General features: G+C 46.1%; 1 protein-coding gene across 2 annotated transcripts in view; it reads left to right on the top strand.

Moving 5' to 3' along the window:
* The first annotated feature begins 21 nt into the window (after nucleotides 1-21).
* Nucleotides 22-16676, top strand: part of tet1 (tet methylcytosine dioxygenase 1) — a 34246-nt gene continuing 17591 nt past the window's right edge. The window contains exons 1-2 of one of the 2 annotated variants that reach the window (XM_062431066.1): nucleotides 22-311; nucleotides 931-3301. In XM_062431066.1, coding sequence (XP_062287050.1) covers nucleotides 1100-3301 — 2202 coding nt within the window. In that variant the 5' untranslated portion in view covers nucleotides 22-311; nucleotides 931-1099. Of the gene's footprint in view, nucleotides 312-726; nucleotides 776-930; nucleotides 3302-16676 lie in introns of those variants that run through there. The other variant, XM_062431067.1, reaches the window with a different exon arrangement.

Here is a 16676-nt window from a genome sequence, read left to right as displayed (position 1 = left end):
GCCCGTAGGTTGCGTCTGGCGGAGGCAGAGAGGCTGGGGGCTGAATGGATTGGCATAAGAGGGATTTACATTTTAACTGGTGCCGTGCTCCGTGAAGACTACACGGTGCTGCACGCTGAAAAGCAACTATACCGACTCGCTCGACATATGTTCACGTCGGTGCTTGTATCATGTCCATGTGTCACCGTCGAGAAAGGATTGAACTTGCCAGCAGTCTATATTTGCCGAGGAGGGAAACCAATACAAGGTCTCGCTGTCTCGCTGGAGCGGAGTATTATTAGCAGTTCAGACAGTGCAACTGTCTCTCTCTGGTATGTAAAGCATTTCAGCCAGTAAACGACGTGTAAATTAAAAAAAACCTCACGGACAGCAAAACAAGCCGTACCAAAGTAAGGTTTTTGGCCGTGTTGGGGGGTTTTAGTGGCCGGCGGCGCTTTAAATGACAGCGGTCAAGTGCAAAAATAATAATAAACAGCGACGTTGAGGGCGTTTTTACACGGTAATAACCTCCTCTTCCGCCAGCCAGAAAGACGAAAACAGGATCCGACCTCCGGCCAAAGCCCACTCCTCAACGTGTTTGCCCTTTAAACTGTTCAAGCCACGTTAACCAGTCAGGAAGCTGTACTATTTGTTTTTATGTACTTATTATCTTAGCAAAAATATCCTACTCAGCATTGGTGCATTAAATTGTCTTTATTGACGTCAACCTTAAAGCACTTGATCGTCCGAGTAGATGTTTCAGGCGTGGCAAAAAGTGTAATTTAAAGCAGACAAAGTAAGGAAACATGGATTTATATTTGTACAACTTGTTTATGATGTTTGTAAGTTACTGCAACAAACGTTTTATTTACATTATTAAACTGTAAACACATTTAAAGGTGCTGACATGATTTGTATTTTCATTTTTTTCTGTTTACTTTTCCTTTATAGGTCATGCACTGCAATTACACAATAACTACAGCATCATAGTTTACAGCTCCAGAATAAAATACACAAGAGGAAGATTTTTGAAAGTTAAAATTGTCTGCTGATTAAGAGTTAAACATTCATCTGGCTCCCATGCTGGCTTTCAGAAATCCTCCCCTCCATACCCTCAGCCATGCCTGCTACTACCAAACCCACCAGGAGACAGACACCTGCTCAGAGAAAAAATGGCCAGAAAGTGATCAGCAGCAGAAGGCAAACTTGTAACTCAAATAAAACCAGGGGTAGAGCCACAGAGAGGTTCCAGAAAACACCACCAGCACCCAAAAGGTCGACAGCCAGGGCTCAGGCGCAGTCGGGTCAAAGCCCCCGTGGGAGAGGGGTTTGTGGACCTGCTGGTCAGGGCCCTGGGAGGTCGCCTGGCAGAGTTAACCATGCCCTTAATGTAACAGGATCTGCAAGGCTTAGACGTCTGAGTAATCCACCTGACCACTGTGGCGAGTTAGAAGACCCCCTAGGGCGGAGGAAGTCCCTGCGTGGAGCACTGGTGTCTACTACTCCCTGCCAGCCTCCTAAACCTAGTAGAGGAGGGAGAAACAGCAGGGGGAGCGCAGGGAGAGGACCAGCATCAGATAGCTTAAGAAACCAGTCTACAAGCACCACCATCAAGGATTCAACTCCTGATGATAGAAATAAGAAACTGGACACCTGTGATGCTGAAGAGATCCTTCCGGTTTCTCTGAAAACTGATTTTGAAGTCCCAGCTAAGATAATGGAACAGGGTCTAAAAGTCAGTAATGCTAAAGAGGGCAGCCCTCTTAAAGCTGATTCACCACCGTGTAATGACACACTGGAGGACTGTATGCAGGGCAGCTGTGACAGTACCGTAACAGAGCAAGACAAAAAGACTGTCAGCCATAACAGTGAAGATGACCTGAGGTGTGTGACTGGGGCTTCTGTGTGTGATGATGTTGATGGACAGCTCAAACTCTGCAGTGACAGAAGTGAAGATGGCCCCTCTGACCTCGCTATGCTAACGAGTAGTGGCTCACCACTGGTGCAGGGCAGCAGCGAGGGTAACAACACTTCATCTCTCGTAGGAAAGAAGCTTGATCATCTCATCAGTGATCGTAAGCAAGATGATGTGCTCACTCTCCACGAAGAGGAGGGCAACATGCAGGACTTAAAAGAGAACAGGACAGGAGAACAAGTGGTTGTTGACACTGAGAGGAAAGAGGAGATACATCATGAGAGAAGGGAGAGTTTAGAGGCAGAGAGAGTTGCTGAGAGAATAGACAAGACTGAGGAGGAGATGGAGGAGATTGTTGAGAGGCTGGGTAATTGTGAGGGAGAAGAGGGAGGAAACAAAGGAAAGAAGAATTGTGTTTTCATCAATCCTGCTGACGCCCACCCCAGCACTTCTCCCTGTCAACCCTCAGATGAACCTCCCTCTAATGATGTTCCGACAGCACAGTCAGAATCACTTGTAAGGGTGCTACCTGTCTCCAACACAGCTACCTCAAATCCCACCAAAGCCCCTACCACCTCAGAGTCACCTGAACTAGAGGTTCTGAGCCAGGGTAAGACAGACATGCAACCTACCATTCAGGGTGCTAAACCTCAATTCCCAGGGTGCTCTGTTGTCCCTGAGACTGCCCTGTTGTCACAGACTGATCTATTGACCCGGAGTACGCCGGTTATTATCCGTAGTGACTCCCTCAAACCTTGGAGCTTGAGGGACACAATACAGGGGAAAGCACAACAACAGCAAAGCCTTGAGAGTCCTTCTTCTCAGGAGGAAAGACAAGCTTGCACACCAGCAGAGACGCAGACCAAAGAAAGTGAATCTAATCGAGAGCCATCTGAGCACCACAACCACAAAGAGAATTCTTTGCTGCCAGTGTCACTAGTTTCTCAGTCGAGCACAGATGCCCTGACAGCTGAGTGTGACCCAAACCTCAGCGAGGACAGCATTGTGGTAGCAGTGCCAGAGCAGGACTCGGTGCCAAAGATCTCAACTCCCTCTGTGGACAGTAGCTCCACATTCTCCTGCAGCTCGGAAAGTACTCGCTCCTCTTTTTCTTTTGACACTGAATCAGAAGCAGGGTACGGAGAGCCAAGCCCCTCCGTTATGCCAGGATCCTGGGGGCCGGACGGGGCCTGTTTGCCCTCCTGGACCACTCCAAAATCACAGAAGAAGGAGAGGAAGAAGCGGAGCAGGTGTGGGGCGTGCGAACCATGCCTGAGGAAGATCAGCTGTGGCCAATGCAGCTGTTGCCTCAACCGCAGGACTGGCCACCAGATCTGTAAGCTGAGAAAGTGTGTGGAGCTAAAGAGAAGAAGAGTTTCATACCCACTCACTCTGTCTGCTGCACAGGTGAGGCTTCCATTATGCTGCATGAGTGCATTTTAATAACATGTAGTGGCAGCACATTGTAGCACATTGTATTGCAATCAGGTGTTCAGTTCATTCCCACAAGGAGGTTTATTGAGGCTGACAACAATTCAAGTGGGAATTTATTGGAGCCTCTTTTTGTTTCTACAAATAGGTGACTTAAACAAACTGATAAACGAGTGGTAGTTACAGTCTGACAGCGGTGCTTTTGATCTCTGAGGTTTCCCAGCCGCCCACTAGTATTAGCGGTGATCGAGAGTTGAATGTGCCAAATAGTTGAAACAGTGGGTTTCACTTTCACACTGAGAATTTCCTCTGTTGGGAGTAACTGATGGTGTGCGCTCCGCTTCGCAGTGTCTTCCTGTTAAATGTAAAACATTGAAAGATAAAAAGGGGAAGTGTCCGTGTGTACACATGAAGAGATAATAGAACAGAGATCAGGTGTTAATACATGTGTATGCTTCATTATGTCCTGCTTTAGAGGGGAAGCCGCTATCACATGACCAGCAACAGCTCAGCACGTGGTTGGAGTATGTGTCGTGTTTTTGTTTGTTGGTGTGTGTGTGTGTGTGTGTGTGTGTGTGTGTGTGTGTGTGTGTGTGTGTCTCTGTGTGAGTGTGTGCGCGTGTGTGTGTGAGTCATCCAAGGCACAAGCAAGAGAAAAAGCTATTTTATGAGTTTCATGTGGTGACTGTGTATACGTGGATGCTTGTGTGTGTGTGTGCATGGGCACGGGTATATCATTAAAACCAATCTGAGTCGGATGTTATCGCACAGCAGCACTGAATGGCATTGTGTGCGCATATTTTAGAAGGGAACCCAATAAGACTATAAACACCTAGCACACTGGTTAAGAGGGGAATAGTTGTGGTACTGTTTCCTCTGTGTCGCTGTTATCTTTATTAAATTAACTTATTAGTCAAATAAGAAAGTATAGCTGCATAAAGGCTCAGATATTTTCTCAGCAGTTGAGAGCAAAACAGAGGTGAAATGCGTGTGAATATTGGTCTTTTATTTTTTGATTCTACAGAAACACAACTTCAATGAGATGATTATGTTTCTCTGTGTATGCAAGAACCTGTTTGCCAATAACAACTGTATGACCTAATATTATGTCAGGAGTGTGTGTTTGCAGCGTGAAAGCGTTAAAGTACAGTTAATATTATTCAGATTTTGCCTTTAAAAAATGTATAAATGAAAAAAAGCAAGGTGTTTGTGACATTGCATGTACCATTTGTCATTATGGTGCATGTTTAGAGACAACAGGCTAACAGACATCTCATTCATTCTGGCAAGTGGGAATAACAGTTCCTTACAGCAGCTGGCAGTTAGAGCTACTATATAACCATGTACATAGTTCAGTGGTGTCCATGTGGCTGGGGGAGGGCTCTGCGTGAACAACTGTGAGTGAGGGTCCATGTGGCTGTGTAGTCTTGCGTGTGCAAGCGTGCATGCATACACTGACTACACCAACAGCGCCCTCAGAGTCAGAGCATTGGCAGTAGCAGATTAGGACCGATTATATAACACCTGCAGAATTAGTACTGGAGACCTTTGTGCATTATTTCTGATTATAAGAGGGGGTGAGGAGGAAAAGATTAGGACAGGCAGAGATTTACAAACATATTATTTGTAATGCCCAGAAATATGGGTCAATGTGTGTGTGGCGCAGAGGGGAAGACTCATTTAGTGTAGTAGTCAGCTGTGGCTCAGGAGGTAGAGCGGGTCGTCCTCTAATTGGAAGATGAGTGGTGCGATCCCCAACTCTTCCAGTCTGCATGCGTGTGTGTGGCAGCGTGCATGGCAGCCTCTACCATCAGAGTATGAATGTGTGTGTGCAAATTAATGTTGGCATGCTGTGTAAAGCACTTTAAGTGGTTGGAAGACTAGAAAGGCGTGGTAGAAATGCAGTTTGTGTGGTGTCTCATTTAGCAGCCAGGGTGACACTAACGTCAATCAATCAATCCATTTTTTTATTTTTTTTATTTTTTTATATAGCACCAAATCACAACAAAATGTATCTCAAGGCACTTTTCACAGAGAGCAGGTGTAGACTGTACTCTTTAATTTAATTAAAGTAAGATGACAGAAATGTAGATTCAGTCTCATTCAAACAACAGAGCCGCATGTTGTTTTCCCCATTTATCTTAACTGACTACTACAGTAAACGCCTGTGTTTGTAGTTTAGAAACAGTTTTTTGTTTGATCATGTGCGCTCGCAGGGGTGGAGCCTGCTCTAGGTGCTTCACTGTCAAGACACTGTGATGAGCTGTGGGTCAAATACCTTTCTCCTTTATTTAATTCTAAATGCAAAGCAGGTAGAGCCAGATTAGCCTTAATCATTTATTGGAGTATATTACTCAGGGAAACACACTGTGAGTGTATGTGTGTGTTGTATTGTGTACTTTTAGTGTGAGTAATATGTTAATATATGCTGGCCAGTCTTGAAGATCAAGCTCACACACCCTTCCAACTAACAAACATTTCTAACTCCAAAAGATTGTGTAAGAAAGGGCAGAGGCCAAGGAGAGCTGTTCATGTAGTGGCATGTGAATTATGTTCCTGTTTTTGCCATACTGACTTTGGTTGGTTTGGCTATGGCTTAGTTTGGTTTGGTCACACAACATACAACACAGATTCAACAGCGTAAAAGTGACATGTATGAAGGCAAAATGCAAAAAAAAAAAAAACATTAGCCATGAGCGTGTGTGGTTTGTGTGTGAGTATGCAGCAAGCACAGTGAGAGAGGAGGTTTCTTTTTAAAAATGTCTGGTTTCACTCAGGCTTGATGGCCCCCTCGTGGCCTCGCCTCGTATTGGGCAGAGGGGACAATGCTGAGACCTGGCACTGAATGCACACAAACACTAGCACATACACAGCGGAAACAAAATATATCAGTTCATAGAGTGCAAAAGCTCCTGTATTTGTATAGTGAATTTCACTGAAACAGTCCTGACATGTTTAGAGCTGTAGGCTGCATAGCTGACTCAATTTTTTATGGAGATGTCAACACTCATAGATAATGTTATTAATATTCACATCTAAGCAAAATAGGACAAATTGCTCCACATAGCCATTATCTGCATGTGAACAAAGAGGAAGTGAGCTATTGTACAAACAGTTGGACAACAGTTGGTCATTTCTGGTCATTGATTTGACTTCCAGCACAAACCCTTCCTGACTGAAGCACTGATATTAAAGATGCAAGACATTTTTTTAAAATAACAAATTCTATCATTATAATGTAGCTATGATATGCAAACACATCCTTCATTTACTAGTATAGTGTTTACAGGTGTTTGTGGGAGAAGAGCAAATATTACTTTAATTTAAAACGCATGAAATTATATTGGCATAGAAGTTTCAAACACCTTTGCTTTTGCATTTTGTCTAAGTAGAGCTACACATTATAATATGTGTGTTGCTTCTTTGACAAATGCAAATGACACAGCTCTCACAGATAGCATTGCACATGTGAGTGTCTTCTTTTTTCAAGACCGTGTACCTGGTGAGGTGTAATTTAGGTCAGTTTTAGGTGCACCATAATGACATATTCACAGTACAATACAGCTGCAGACACTATACTTTTTACAAATAGTAACCTACATGCTTCCAGTCAGCCAGCTCAGCTCAGTCCAGCTCCTCCTGCAAACTAATTTATCTCCAGCGCTTCTTCCACTCCTCCGTTTTCTGCTGCAGTGCATTTGCCAGAAGAGTAGCCCAGCTGAGATAACACCTGTATAAGGAAAACACTCGCCAATCCCTCAGACAGTGCTCTGTTATGGAGGACGGGCAGCCTGCAGCACCCGAGGGTGACTGTCTGGGATAATAACAGATATTCAAAGCTGAGCCTGTGTTAATTTTTCCTGTATGTTTGTGTCTGAATGTGGACGTTTAGTCATATGGCTGGGTGTGTGTGTGTGTGTGTGTGTGTGTGTGTGTGTGTGTGTGTGTGTGTGTGTGTGTGTGTGTACTTAGATATATTTCAGCTTCACGTCATCATGCAGCAAAACACCCTCATTGTCCTCCAAGGGAAGCTGCTTAATGTAAAGTGAGGGTGATTTCTCCAAGCAGACGCGCCTGTCAGGTCTGAACCCCACTTCCCCCTCTCTCGCACACAGCACTGGAGGTCTTCAGCACAGACGGTTGCCATGGGGACCTCATTGTCTGTTGCTGATCTTTGACCTGCCACGGTTGTCTGATGGAGTATTCTCAGTGTCGCAATGAGGATTAGTGGCGATAACCAGTAGACACCTATTACGATGGGTTTAAGGCTTTGAACCCGGTAACCTACATCCAGGTAATTAGGTTAAACTATGCAGGTTATCCTGCTTATGGAGGGTCAGCAGCCAGCAGCTAGGGCTGCTACAAGAGACGAACACCTCAAACATGGCAAAAATACCTACATTATCTCTGTGCAATGTCAATAAACACATTCAGTGAGATAATTCTACTTGTTGCTGATCAACTCGTGGCAGCAGTGTAATAATACTCTGTATTAGCTCTTCTTTATATCATTAGGATTGAGAAATATGAGCCACATTCTGCTTTATATACATTTCTTTAATTGAAATAAACCACCATATGTTGTAGCACTGTGTTGTTATACTGTTATGCAAACAACCTCATCCCATTCAACATGGTAGAAAATGTCACATGTACAAAGGCTATTAAGAATATTGAGCACTGCTAATGATTAAGTAAATCTTAATTTTTTTCAAGATACTGTCAAATATTCTCAAACAAGCATAAATCTGACTGCCATCCATCCATCCATCCATCCATCTTCTACCGCTTATCCGGGGTCGGGTCGCGGGGGCAGCAGCCTAAGCAGGGAAGCCCAGACTTCCCTCTCCCCAGCCACTTCGTCCAGCTCTTCCCGGGGGATCCCGAGGCGTTCCCAGGCCAGCCGAGAGACATAGTCTCTCCAGCGTGTCCGGGGTCTCCTACCGGTGGGACGTGCCCTGAACACCTCACCTGGGAGGCGTCCGGGAGGCATCCTAACTAGATGCCCGAGCCACCTCATCTGGCTCTTCTCAACGCGGAGGAGCAGCGGGTCTACTCCGAGCTCCTCCCGGATGACCGAGCTTCTCACCCTATCTCTAAGGGAGAGCCCAGCCACCCTACGGAGGAAGCTCATTTCGGCCGCTTGTACCCGAGATCTCGTTCTTTCGGTCACTACCCAAAGCTCATGACCATAGGTGAGGGTAGGAACGAAGATCGACTGGTAAATCGAGAGCTTCGCCTTTCGGCTCAGCTCTCTCTTCACCACGACGGATCTGTGCAGAGCCCGCATTACTGCAGACGCCGCACCGATCCGCCTGTCGATCTCCCGCTCCATCCTTCCCTCACTCGTGAACAAGATCCCGAGGTACTTGAACTCCTCCACTTGGGGCAGGATCTCATCCCTGACACAAAGGGTGCAATCCACCCTTTTACGGCTGAGGACCATGGACTCGGATTTGGAGGTGCTGATTCTCATCCCGGCCGCTTCACACTCGGCGGCGAACCGATCCAGTGAGAGTTGGAGGTCACGGTCTGATGAAGCCAACAGGACCACATCATCTGCAAAAAGCAGTGACCCAATCCTGAGGTCACCAAACCGGAACCCCTCAACGCCCTGGCTGCGCCTAGAAATCCTGTCCATAAAAATTATGAACAGGATCGGTGACAAAGGGCAGCCCTGGCGGAGTCCAACCCCACCGGAAACGAGTCCGACTTACTACCAGCTATGCGGACCAAGCTCTGACACCGGTCGTACAGGGAACGGACGGCCTGTATCAGGGGGTCCGATACCCCGTACTCCCGGAGAACCCCCCACAGGACCCCCCGAGGGACACGGTCGAATGCCTTTTCCAAGTCCACAAAGCACATGTGGACTGGTTGGGCAAACTCCCATGCACCCTCAAGGATCCTGCAGAGCTGGTCCACAGTTCCACGACCCGGACGAAAACCACATTGCTCCTCCTGAATCCGAGGTTCGACTATCCGACGGACCCTCCTCTCCAGTACCCCCGAATAGACCTTACCAGGGAGGCTGAGGAGTGTGATCCCCCTATAGTTGGAACACACCCTTCGGTCCCCCTTCTTAAAAAGAGGGACCACCACCCCAGTTTGCCAATCCAGAGGCACTGCCCCCGATGTCCACGCGATGTTGCAGAGTCGTGTCAACCATGACAGCCCCACAACATCCAGGGCCTTGAGGAACTCCGGGCGGATCTCATCCACCCCCGGGGCCTTGCCACCGAGGAGCTTCTTGACCACCTCGGCGACCTCAGCCCCAGAGATAGGAGAGCCCACACCCGGGTCCCCGGGCCCTGCGACCTCCGCAGCCGCCCCCCGCTTGGCCTGCCGGTACCTGCCTGCTGCCTCCGGAGTCCCACAGGCCAAAAAGAACCTATAGGATTCCTTCTTCAGCGTGACGGCATCCCTCACCGCCGGTGTCCACCAGCGGGTTCGGGTATTGCCGCCACTACAGGCACCGACCACCTTGCGGCCACAGGACCGGTCGGCCGCCTTGACAATGGAGGCGCGGAACATGGCCCACTCGGACTCAATGTCCCTTGCCTCCCCCGGTACATAGTCAAAGTTCTCCTGGAGGTGGGAATTGAAGCTCTCTCTGACAGGAGACTCTGCCAGACGTTCCCAGCAGACCCTCACAATGCGTTTAGGTCTGCCAGGTCTGACCGGCATCCTCCCCCACCATCGGAGCCAACTCACCACCAGGTGGTGATCAGTTGACAGCTCCGCCCCTCTCTTCGCCCGAGTGTCCAAGACATGCGGCCGCAAGTCCGACGACACGACTACAAAGTCAATCATCGAACTGCGGCCTAGGGTGTCCTGGTGCCAAGTGCACATATGGACACCCTTATGCTTGAACATGGTGTTCGTTATGGACAATCTGTGACGAGCACAGAAGTCCAATAACAGAACACCGCTCGGGTTCAGATTGGGGGGGCCGTTCCTCCCAATCACACCCTTCCAGGTCTCACTGTCGCTGCCGACGTGAGCGTTGAAGTCCCCCAGCAGAATGATGGAATCCCCAGAGGGAGCACCAACCAGCACCCCCTCCAAGGAGTCCAGAAAGGGTGGATACTCTGAGCTGCTGTTTGGGCCATAGGCACGAACAACAGTCAGGATCCGTCCCCCCACCCGAAGGCGGAGGGAGGCTACCCTTTCATCCACTGGGGTAAACTCCAACATACAGGCGCCAAGCCAAGGGGCAATAAGTATTGCCACCCCCGCCCGGCGCCTTTCACCAACGGCAACTCCAGAGTGGACGAGAGTCCAACCCCTCTCGAGAAGACTGGTTCCAGAGCCCTTGCTATGCGTCGAGGTGAGGCCGACTATATCTAGCCGGAACTTCTCAACCTCACGCACCAGCTCGGGCTCCTTCCCCGCCAGAGAGGTGACATTCCACGTCCCTAGAGCCAGCTTCTGCAGCCGAGGATCGGACCGCCAAGGTCCCCGCCTTCGGCTGCTGCCCAGCTCACATCGCACCCTTCCCCTCTGGCCCCTCCTGCGGGTGGTGGGTCCGCTGGAAGGGGGTCCCATGTTTCCTCTTCAGGCTGTGCCCGGCCGGGCCCTATGGGTGCAGGCCCGGCCACCAGGCGCTCGCCATCGAGCCCCACCCCCAGGCCTGGCTCCAGGGGGGGGCCCCGGTGACCCGCGTCCGGGCAAGGGAAACCAAGGACCATGTATTGTATTCGTCATTTGGGTTTTGTGAGCTACGCTTTGTCTGGTCCCTCCCCCCGGACCTGTTTGCCTTGGGTGACCCTACCAGGGGCATGAAGCCCCCGACAACGGAGCTCCTGGGGTCATTGGGACACGCAAACCCCTCCACCACGATAAGGTAGTAGCTCAGGGAGGGGTAGTAGCTCAGGGAGGGGTAGTAGCTCAGGGAGGTAAATCTGATATCATATTTTATTCAGATGTATTGATTGATCTCTGCCCAGCAAAATGCTCTTTATAGAAATATAGAAACACACAATATAGTACATTTAACCATATAAATATAATATTATCCTAAAATAGAATTAAATGCATATAAATGAATTAAATTAATTAGATATCAAACTTTTCTACATTTGACTGCTTGAACCTTTGTTAATGCTGAGCGGTGGGCAGAGATGATCGCCACATTCGTACACCTGTCTCTGATAATAAAAACACACAGGTCAACACCTCAGCGCTTACTGGACAATGAAGAAATCCTGTCTGTCTGGAGAGCAGTTAGTCTGTCAGAGATATTCTCATGCAGCCACATCTCAGCGAAAATGAGAGCACAGCAGTTTGTCAGTTTATTGTCAATGGAGTTGACGAGAGAGCTGGTCAGCTGATGTTAGCCTTTAGCCTAACTTGGATGCCAGGTCGCTTGCCGCGCTACCGCTTTTGGCATCCCCCTGGGCGATGCCACGGTCTTGCAGGTCCAAGGTCTTGCAGCGTGGTGTCTGGAGCAAGCCAAGGCAACACAGATTCTCCAAATTATCACCATCTGGTTGTGTTTGGCAATTAAAACCTTTTGCAGTGATGACGTTAATGAGCTCCACGGTTGGCATCACATGACTGAAGTAATGAGGTTATCATCACAGCCCTATGCACTGCATTACCACACTGTAATAACATGCTGTAACATAGTCAATAATGTTTACTGTGATGCATTACCTTTCTCAAACTAGTTTTAAGTCTCTTCAAATTGATTGTCACGCTGTACTGAGGTGCAATAGAACAACTGGCTGCCTGCAAGGTAGGAAACCGTGTAAAAAAATTGTCAGAAGAAATGTAAAGTGTGCATAATCAAACATGCCAAAATATTCAATGAAACACGAATGGTCTTTTAACAGATGGCACAAACAAATTTTCTGAGCCATGATAGAGTTTGATGTGTCACTTTAAATTCTCCATTCGTCACTGAAAGCAAAATCATCTCCTTTCACAAAAATGAGCACAGATTCCTCCACATACGCATGTGGGCACTCTGGCAGTGAGCTGAAGGCAGATGCACCTCCACGCTCTCTCTCTTTTTTTTCCTCTTCATTACGTAAACGTGTGGGACAGAAGGGGGCCGAGGTAGCGAGGAGGGTGCAAGATTCGTGAAATGTCAGAGGCACTGCCAACATTTTAACAGAGCCAACTTGTTATGACCAAGCATAGTGCGCTGTGCTTTAGCCTACTCGCTCTCCGCAGACTTCTCCTCCTCCTCGGCACAGACACGCATTTTATTACACTGGCTTGCCTCTGATTAGGGCTGCTTTGTTTTTTCTGTTAACCTGGTCCAAGCCAATTAAATTTAAAACAACCCTGTGAGGTAGTTATCTGTAATAGCTGCAGGGCTTGGGTAGTGGCCAAGAAAAAAGGCTCTGTGAAAGAGGGGGAAATGTCTGTTTTATTTGATTTGGGGCTCTGTCATTTTGCCAGAGCACGCTATACATCCGCAGATGTATGGCCAAGACTGTAACAGGTTGAAGGCTTACATCCAACCAGAGACATTGATTTAATGATGGGGGACTCCACTCAGATGCAGTCTGTTTGCTTTAATTCACATTAAGCTGCCAACCATTTCTAATACACAAAAAACTTCTTCAAAAAACAGTAAAGCTAAGAGTCGTATAAACACATGGCAGCAAGATATTTGTAGAGTTAAACTTTGCCACCACTAATGCTCCACTCCTGAGCCCTCTTAGGTTCTTTGCATCTGTGAGTTTGTGCCGTGTCCTGACTGTTGTGAGGCTCTAAGTCCCTGGATAAGCTTTGAAGTCGTGCCACTTGGTTTCTCTGGGTGAAAAGAAATCCTCACTTTGCCCCCCAAAAGAAATGCCACTCAAATCTTACCAAGGGCACACAATGGCCTCCTTCTGGAGAAACCAGAGCTTATTCTTGCATCGGCCCACCTCATTTAGAATATAGCTCATACACCTGAAGGATAAAAACTGCCTCTTATCTATTTGGCCAGAATGCCATCCACTCATTTGTAATGAATGCAGTGAATTCATGGGCTTGTTGATCATTTTGCTTTGTCCATTTTTCTCTTTGTTCATCACTCTTTATCTTCTCATTTCTGTCTGATGCTGAACAGTATGTGCAATAAATCATAAATGCACCACTGTACATGCATCTACTGTATCTGCACACATATTTGCATATTTGTGTCTGTAAATGTGTGTGAGTGCATGCATACACACGTGCAATCATATGGCCAACATGCCCACTCAGCATGTTGTACTAGCACAAACTTAAGTAAGCCTTTTCCTGTCTCATTGTGAGCAGCTTTGGGGCCCCCGGGCTGCTCTGCCTGCATAGTGTGTGTTTGTGTGCGCATTCAGGTCAGCGTGTGTGTGTGTGTGTGTGTGTGTGTGTGTGTGTGTGTGTGTGTGTGTGTGTGTGTGTGTGTGTGTGTGTGTGTGTGTGTGTGTAAACTGACAGACCCACTCACCTTTTTCTGTCCTTCCCAAGGTGAAAACACTTATTTCTATATTTACCCAGAGCAAATTCAAAAGTCAACACCACATCTAAAAGAAGAGTTTATAATTGTTTGTAATGTGTGTATAGATGTTTGTTTTATATCTACTGACAAAAAAGGTACAGTGTATAGGAAACATATAATAAAAAACTTTTGTCTTTGCATACAGGTTTTAAAGTTCATCCCTCCCCTCCTCGGTTGACGTAGGTGTGACAGTTGGAGTGATCCACTGTCCCTTTGTGTCCAGCAGCCACTGTCCTCCCCTAAATTGAGTCCGTGTGGGTTTAGGGTGTGGTCTTGCATGGTGCACATTTCCTTCCAAGAGTGAGGTTGTAGTATGTTACATAACCCACTCTGTGTTTGTGTGTATTTGAATGTGCATTCATTGCATCCTTAAATTAGGCTCACCCGTGGGTTACAAACTATTCATACAGGAAGTGTGAAGACTACGAACATGTATTTGTATTTGTATGACTGTGTGTTTGTTGAGGAGGCAGAGATCATGTAGGAGAGAGGGCAGGAAGCAGTTGTTTTCAAGCTAAAAGCAGAAGTCCACTTTTTGGAAGAAAGATAGATGATTAAAGGAATACCACTCTCATAGCTGTCTAGGGCTGCAACTAATGATTGTTTTCAATATCACTTGATCTGACAATTATATTCTTGACTAATCAATTAGTCTTTAAAAATCAGTAATGTCTCTTAATAATAATAATAATTGTAATATAGCTCTCAGAGTCCAAAGTGACATTTTTATGTCTTGTTGTTTTTGACCAGTCCAAAAACCAAAAATGTTCAGTTTACTATAATTTTTGACAAAGAAAAGCATTAAATAATCACTTATGAGAAGCTGAAACCAGCTAACTTTTGGCATTTTTCTGTAAAAATTACTCATTCGATTATTCAGTTATGAAACAGTTGCTTGATTTTTTTTTTTGTCAGTTGACTAATTGATAAACAGACTAATTAAGGCAGCTCTATATCTGTCTATTAAATAAAAGACTACATAGAGCAAGCAGTTGGTTAGCCTAGCTTAGCACAAGGACAAGAAACATAGAATCAGCTAGCTAGCCTGTTTCTGCCCATCGGATCTGCCTCTCAGCGCATGTAAAACTCACTACTGTACACTTTATAACTTGTTTGTCTAATTCATACAAAAATGTAAGTGTTAAAATAATTCACTACTTTTTTGGACCAGACTTTTTCTTGGCTCTGAGCAGTTGCCAGGCAACCAGGAAGTTACTTGTCCTGGCCAAGAATTAGTCCAACCCATATGGACAGAGCAAGGATAGCTTTTCCCCTATTTTCAGTCTTTTTGCTATGCTAAGCTAATCAACTGCTGGTATCAATCCTCATCAAGCTCTCCACCAGAGAACGAATAAGCAGATTTCCCAAAATGTCAAAGTAATCCTTTAATAGAAGTTAAAGTGTCCACATATTCTTTTGGAAAAGTTAGTAGTGTGATGTGTGATTGGTCTCTCGGGGCTGCTGAATATGAGCCATACTGCTGCTTTTTCTCGGGTTACACAGACTTTATGGTTTTCAAGGTTCCCTTGAAGGAAAACCAGTTTTCATACTTCCTTGATCTGGCTTTGCAGGACCCAAATGCTAATATGAGTTTTGACATATTAGTCTCATACATTTGTGTGTCAGTCCTTTGGGCATTGACCTGACCTGTGGGAGTGTGTGAGACGGTGTGCTTGCGTGGACTAGATGAGTTGCATGGGGACAGATCCAAGCATGGAGTCACCTTTTTCCCCCATGGTTGTCATCACTCACTTGAGCACTTCCAACACATCTCTTCCATGAATAGTCCAACCTGCTGTTTCCTCTTCTGACTCTTGCACTGTGCTCACCACCTTTCACTTAACATTATAACTGCAGCTACAGAGCAACAACTTTAAAGAGAGGAGAAAGAAGAAGGGAAACTCTCAAACTGCTCCACTTCTCCAAAGACCTGCAGCTTTTCCATGCAAATGAGAGACAAGTTTACATTAGAGTCAGCAGTAATAGCATTAATGACAACTATTGGCAACATTCGCATTTGGCACAGCTCCATCACTGGGCCGGTCTCCAGTGGGTCAGCCTCCAGATGTGTCGGAGACAGTTTACGACTGTGCCACGGAACGACTTTCTTTACCTCGCTTGCATGCTCATGTACTGTAGTTTAGGGTGATTAATGTCCAGACTGCTTGCTCCTAATGAGAGCTGGGCAGCTTGTTAAAGGGGGAAAAAAACATGCGGGACACTTAAAGAGCTGAAAATTAAGGGTGCGGTGGAATAATGTTGGTAGTTGTGGGGTATTTTTGGATGAGGAAATGGAATGACTGCAGGAGGAGGAATGGCTCAAAGGCTGAGACGCACAGTACAGCCGATGCACTAAATTATATTAGGCATACTCTGTAATGTTTTAAAAACTGTGTGTGTTGACAAATTTCACAAGTATTGAGGAATAAAGTTTACCATGGTGGAATGATATAATAGATTTTCAGCATTTTAATTATTGTTTTGATACCAGAGAATCAGATCAGCTGTTTCTTTAAAACAGTCAGAGGAAAACTGCAAATTGTTTGTTTACTTTTCTTCACACACACACCATATCAACAGGAAGTGATGATGCAGTTTCTATTTATATGTGATTAAATGTCATCATTGAATTATATAGTTTTAGAAAGCCTGTACTATTAAATTAAACACTGTACAGTATGTAACATCTTCATCTTCAGCAGCACATGGCAGTTGGTAATTACATGGAAGCAGCTGTTAGTTGTATCACAAGCTTGTGTTATTGTTTGACTTGGTGTAACCTGTTTAACAGTTTAGTATGTAGACTTTGACATGATTGTCAAACCTGTCAGACTACCTATGACAGCTCCCATTCAGAGCAGAGCTCAACTATAA

This window comes from Scomber scombrus, chromosome 12 (assembly GCF_963691925.1).
Source record: "Scomber scombrus chromosome 12, fScoSco1.1, whole genome shotgun sequence".
Classification (NCBI taxonomy): Eukaryota; Metazoa; Chordata; class Actinopteri; order Scombriformes; family Scombridae; genus Scomber; species Scomber scombrus.
This window is presented reverse-complemented; position numbering and strand designations above follow the sequence as displayed.